Source organism: Herpailurus yagouaroundi, unplaced genomic scaffold (assembly GCF_014898765.1).
Source record: "Herpailurus yagouaroundi ecotype Mexico unplaced genomic scaffold, PumYag 159, whole genome shotgun sequence".
Taxonomy (NCBI): Eukaryota; Metazoa; Chordata; class Mammalia; order Carnivora; family Felidae; genus Herpailurus; species Herpailurus yagouaroundi.
Genome location: NW_024412400.1, coordinates 6268984 through 6275756, shown reverse-complemented (window position 1 = coordinate 6275756; position 6773 = coordinate 6268984). Strand labels below are relative to the sequence as shown.

The following is a 6773-nucleotide window of genomic DNA, read 5'->3' as shown; positions in this document are numbered from 1 at the left end:
AAAAAAAAAAAAAAAAAAAAAAAAAAAAAAAAAAAAAGCTTTAATAAGAAGTTATTTTACAAAGAGCTTTTAATAATTTGAGAAAACACTCAAGACAAACTATTAAAAAAACACAGTAAGGAGCAACAGACAAAACTATAAATATAGTTTTAAGTATCTTGTGAGCACATAAAAGAAACTAGAAAGAAATATTACAAAACATGATGAGTGATTACAATGATTGCCTCCCAACAGGAAATTATGAATTTTTCCTGTTTTTGTATTTCCCAATTTAACTAAAATCTTTACTTTTTCAATCCTTGCTAGCTGTGTAATTAAAACCCGAACCACAATGTGATGGCTGAAACTCACGATTCCAAGAGCCATGACAACATTCAGAGGTTATGAATTCTGCAGAAGAATGGGGAATGGCCTCAACAAAATGAGACGGCACGACTGTCACTGCACCTTCCCCAAAAGAAGAGTGTTGTCGTTTACATACCTGTGAATCTGTCCGTTTTTATGCAGGTATTCCAACCCTTCCAGCACTTCTCTAAGTATTGTAGCAATGGTAGCTTCGTCTAGGACTCCACTTTTGTGCTCCCCCTTTGCCACAATGTGCTTAATAATATCGAGAACAGAACCTAAAAACCGAAGACAAAATTTGCCATGAACTTTTGACTCATGTCATATAATTCAAAGCCATTTTGAAATCAAACCAATGTAAACCTTTTCACAAACTTAATTGTATAGGAAAGGAAAAAAAAGCAAACACAAGGAAATACAGAAGTTTAAAATTAATAACTTCTTCTCCATTTTAATCTAAAACAGAAAGCAGCCTACTATCCAAATAGCAGTGTTACACCAGCATTTCCTTTAGACTTTTTAGTAAGAATTTGGAAAAGGTGGTAGAGGATTTTTAACCACGTCTGAAGAATCCCTAGGTAAACCTTACCCATCTATAACGCATTAGTATAAAATACCACAAACGAATTTAAGTTTCCGACACTGGATCAGACTATGCAACACTATATGATTAAACATACAAAAATACAATTGCAACACAGGTCAGATTACAGAAGAAATACTTGGAAAGTCAGGGTCACATGTGGGTTAAAATTAATTTTCAGTTTAATAAATAATAAGTAAGGCAAGGAAAAAAATGAAAGGATAAAAAACGGCAGTTCTCTCTAAATAACAGCTACGATGTATTAGCAATCGCACTCTTCCCAGGATCAGAAATAATGCCCCGACTAAAAACTGGGGGGAGGGAGGGAAAAGATACCTACATAGTAATTAAAATCATAGAATCTTGACTGCCATACATAATTATAATAAAAAGTCTGCTGAAGATTAGTAAGATTTCTGGTAGTACAATGGCCCATAAAGATCACAGAACCAAAACAAAACAATCTTTAATATTAGAAATTGTGCCAAGAAGTAGAATATAACATAAACTGCACAGAAAAGATTAGATTTCCATTTCTTGGCACAAGACCTGAATGATCAAGGCTAAAATTGAAACACAAACTTATGGTGAAAACTTGCCCTGGTGGGTGCTTTTATTTCACACACTTAACAAGTAAAAAATGTACTTCCAAATAGATGGAAAAGCAGGGTCTAGATGGGATCCTCCAAAACTTGGGAGGATAGAACACACATTTACTTCAGCTCCCACGTGAAATCCATTAACTCCATACACTTGATAAAACAGGCATAAACCCCGGATGAAAAAGAAAACAGAGAAGATAAAGAAGAGAGACAACAATCATGTTTTGGAGGAAGGAAAACAAAAAGCTAAGCAGAAGAGAGAAATCTGACACTCCAATGCCTGTGGAGGACTATGCCAATTAGGAAACGGCATATCCCAATAGAGCACATACACCAAGGACTACCTAAGGGGAAGTGAGAGGAGATTGAAGAAAAGGGCTGGAAACGGGAAAACTGGTTGAAAGTTCGTATAATGGGGAAGAAGATGCCCAGATTCCTCCTCCTCTCTGGAAACCAGACCACTGCCACTCCCCATGTCCAGCAGGAAGACAGACAGTTTACTTTCTGGAGACAGTGAACCAGGGAGGCTCCAGATCCCAGGTGGTGCTTTCTAATACACTATTCAGACTTTCCCCTCTTTATTGCTGGGATTCACAAGACTGTGACTCACACAGGGGGAGGCCTAAAGGAGACATTTTAAAAGTTCTGCTTAATCAATCACATATTAATCTACAAATCAAAGTCACTATACCACCAGGCCATATGTCTCATTTTTTTGAGAAATCCAGGCCACATAAGAACTGCTTAGTAAGAAGACATTTGTATAAACGCCAATTGAGATACACGTTGGTAATGCAAAGAATATCGAAAATAGGGAATGCAGAGGGGAAAATTCCTACTAGGAATTAAAAACTAACACAATGTATTCATTCAACAATTTGGCCATATTATATGCAAGATCTAGAACTGGGTGCCACAAAATATGTCAAGATACACATGGCACAACAGTTGAATTTCCACAACTGGGAATTTCCAGTCTGGTGGATCAAGAAAATGGAGCAATAAAGACCTAGGGTACATAAAAGGTTATTAGATCTGTATTTTTAAAGAGTTTGGGGGGCACCTGGGTGGCTCAGTCGGTTAAGCATCCGACTTCGGCTCAGGTCATGATCTCACGGTGCGTGAGTTCGAGCCCCGTGTCGGGCTCTGTGCTGACAGCTCAGAGCCTGGAGCCTGCTTCGGATTCTGTGTCTCCCTCTCTCTCTGACCCTCCCCCGTTCACGCTATCTCTCCCGGTCTCAAAAATAAATAAACGTTAAAAAAAAAAAAAAAAAAAAGAGTTGGAACCAGGAACTCCTTTTTAAAATCTTAAAAGATCGGGGCGGCTGGGTGGTTCAGTCGGTTAAGGGTCCGACTTCGGCTCAGGTCATGATCTTGCGGTTCGTGGGTTCGAGCCCCACGTCGGGCTCTGTGCTGACAGCTCAGAGCCTGGAGCCTGCTTCACATTCTGTCTCTCTCTCTCTCTCTCTCTCTCTCTCTGCCCCTCCCCTGCTCATGCTCTGCGTGTCTGTCTCTCTAAAATAATAAACATTAAAAAAAAAATCTTAAAAGATTTTTACTGATTTCACAACACCAATGATCAATGGGGAAATTAAAGCGGTGCACATCCCCAGTCTATGTTCATAACAGACATTTTTAACAAGCTATATAAAAAGCCCCCTCTTTCGTGGTATAAAATTTCTTCTCCAATTCAATCTCCCAACAATATAATTTTTATTGGTGGAGGGATAATCATGCCACCAAGACCTTTATCTTTAATTGATAAATTTGGTCCTAGAAAGTACCCATTTGTTCCCATATGATTTCTTCAGCATCTTGTAGCATCCAACATGATGATGGTGCTTATAATCCTCCCTCCTCAAATATCAAAATTACATGGAAGTCTTCATATCAACTAAGAAAGGTGAAGGTAAGATATGCTAAGCAAAAGAAGACTGCAGATTATCACTGGATGAATCAATTAACACCTAAAGAAAATTAAGAATAAAAAGGGAAGGTTGTAACAGCATGCACCGTCTTATATCCTTGGGCACAATCTGGAAGAAATATTTTACACAGATAATCAGACCTCAAACTTTAACACATGAAGGAATTAGTTGGCAAACTAGTTAAAAGTGTAGATTTCCAGATCTCACAGACTGTCTGTCATTCAAGAGATCTAAAGTGGGCCCAAGAAGGTGTATTTTAACAACCTAGGCTCCTAGATGAACACTGTCCATTGAAACCTAAGCATTTCTCAGAGTAATAGCAAGGAGAATGAAAAACAAGAGGGAATAAGTACAAATTTGGTAACAAAGCGAAAAGTTAAAATGTAAACACCTATTCCAAAAATCCATCTCATGTCTGCTTTCCTAGCCTATGGCACAGAACATTTAAAAAGCAATGCATGAGGCGCCTGGGTGGCGCAGTCGGTTAAGTGTCTGACTTCAGCCAGACACTCGCGGTCCGTGAGTTCGAGCCCTGCGTCAGGCTCTGGGCTGATGGCTCAGAGCCTGGAGCCTGTTTCCGATTCTGTGTCTCCCTCTCTCTCTGCCCCTCCCCCGTTCATGCTCTGTCTCTCTCTGTCCCAAAAATAAATAAACGTTGAAAAAAAAAATTAAAAAAAAATTAAAAAAAAAAATAAAAAGCAATGCAAAACTTTTACTGTCCAAGAATATCATTATTACATATTAAAATACTTTTGAAAAAGTAGCAAAGGAGCTTCCGGGTTAAGGCACTTGTGAAATCTCCTAATTATATTGCTCAATCAAATTATTCAGTCAACATGTTTATTGCCTCAGTTTACTTTTTTTTTTTTTCAACGTTTATTTATTTTTGGGACAGAGAGAGACAGAGCATGAACGGGCGAGGGGCAGAGAGAGAGGGAGACACAGAATCGGAAACAGGCTCCAGGCTCTGAGCCATCAGCCCAGAGCCCGACGCGGGGCTCGAACTCACGGACCGCGAGATAGTGACCTGGCTGATGTCGGACGCTCAACCGACTGCGCCACCCAGGCGCCCCTGCCTCAGTTTACTTTTATGAAACAACACGCTTTGAATCTGAAATTAGCTCATTTTAGTTATCAGAATTTCTGCCAAGAAGCTTTAACCAATATTCAGCCACTGGGTTTTGTTCGTGTTCTTCCTGAGCCATGGAAGGTTTCAAAGGGGTCAAATTTGCTTGGGCTGAATATTCCACTTCAGACAAATAGACATACCCCTCCGTTGTTGCCTGAACAACCAAAGATGGTCCCTATTATTAATACCAGATATTTCACTCGGGTCCTGCTTAGATCGAAGACGTTCCCATACTTGGGGCACCTGGGTGGCTCAGTCGGTTAAGGTTCCAACTTCAAGCTCAGGTCATGATCTCACGGTTCACGAACTCAAGCCCCATGTCGGGCTCTCTGCTGTCAGTACGGAGCCCGCTTCGTATCTTCTATCCTCCTTTCTCTCTGTCCCTCCCCAAGTCGCTCTCTCTCAAAAATAAAAATAAAATAAACTTGAAAATGAAAAACTTCCCATACTTTTTTTTATGTCTTAGAAGATGACAAAGTTGAGAGCATCTCTAAACAACAAAATAATTCACGAAGACAGTGAATTTAAATTAGATTTCTGCATTGCTACAAGTCATCACTCTAAGTCGAACAGGTAATTCTCTCTTCTCCTTTCAGAAACTTTCTTAATTACTTTGATTTCTAAAACTCTTACATTGCAGTTTGGTGCTAATAAGCTGCAGAAATAGCTCTTTAGATCAGAACTGCTTCCAATTTCTGAAGATTAACTTCCTATACTAAAATCTCGACATTCAACATCAGAGATTAATTCACAGAAGAATATTACAGTTATAAGGAGGCATTAAGAAATGACTATGATACTGACACACGAAATTCAACTTATTTTAACCATGACGTCCACCGTGTTGATGGGTGTAAGAGTGACAGCTGCAACTCAGATTATGATTTAATTAGCTTATTAAATTCTACGTCAGTACATGTTGCTAGATGAAAACTATGCTTCTGGTTTTTTTTTAAAGTTTATTTATCTAAGAGACAGAGAGAGAGTGCAAGCAGGGGAGGGGCAAGGAGAGAGAAGGACAGAGGATTCAAAGTGGGCTCTGTGCTGACAGCAGAGAGCCTGATGCTGGGCTTGAACTGACAAACCGTGAGATCATGACCCGAGCTGAAGTCAGACACCTAACCGAGCCACCCAGGCACCCCAATATGCTTTTGTTTTTATGGGGCACCTGCATGGCTCGTCAGTTGAGTGTCTGACTCTTGGTTTCAGCTCCAGTCATGATCTCAGGGTCATAGGATTGAAACTCACATCAGGCTCAGTGCTGAGGGTGGAGCCTGCTTAAGAGTCTCTTTCTTCCTCTGCCCCTCTCCCCACTCACACTTTCTCTCTAAAATAATTTTTTTTTTTTTAAAAAGAAAGAAATCTGGGGGCACCTGGATGGCTCAGTCGGTTAAGCACCCAACTCTTGATTTCGGCTCAGGTCACGATCTCGCTGTTTGTGAGTTCGAGCCCCACATCAGGCTCTGTGTTCACAGTGCCACGCCTGCTGGAGATTCTCTCTCTGCCCCATCCCTCTGCACGCGTGTAAACGTGTGCTCTCTCTAAATAAATGGACTTTTTTTTTTTAATATGCTTTTGTTTTATATATTTTGGCTAAAAAAAGTTGGTGTGAAAGAAGATAGCCTAAACATATTTCTGTTAACTCTGGTTATTCACATGACTTAATTACTCAAAGGGAGCCTCTGCTTCTCAATGGTCTTCTCCTCTCACTCTCTCTGTTCCTTCTGTAGGCCCCCATCAGTTTCGCAAGACATACCATACTCCTCCATCCTGCCTCCAGAACCTTCTCTGCATGGTGTTCCCTCTATCTGGATCACTTCTCCCATCCTTCCCTTGAAATCATGCCCACTTCCCACGTTACCTGGCTAATTATTACCTATTCCTCTGGTCTCAGCTGAACGTCACCTCCTGAGGGAAGTCTTTGTTAACCCCACCACACCCATTCTCCCTCAATAAAATACAGTCTCCTGGTACCTGTTCCCATGGCACCTGATACTTCTTCCTGGTACTCTACATACTTATACTTATTTAATTGTAACTTTTCCTTATTAGCTATGAGGCCCATAAGAGCAAGGAACATGATTCACCAATGCAGTGGTGATCAGTAAGTAATCTGACGAATGGAATTTTAAATGAGCAATAAATCTTGGCACAGTTTCTCTGTATTTTAAAAACATTTTAGGGGC

The 6773-nt window shown here is 40.2% G+C and overlaps 1 protein-coding gene across 2 annotated transcripts in view; it reads right to left on the bottom strand.

Moving 5' to 3' along the window:
• The window catches only part of OXSR1 (oxidative stress responsive kinase 1), a 103478-nt gene that overhangs the window by 61050 nt on the left and 35655 nt on the right, over positions 1-6773 (bottom strand). For both annotated transcript variants that reach the window (XM_040479800.1, XM_040479801.1), the window contains one exon: positions 482-623. In XM_040479800.1, coding sequence (XP_040335734.1) covers positions 482-623 — 142 coding nt within the window. The remainder of the gene's footprint in view (positions 1-481; positions 624-6773) is intronic.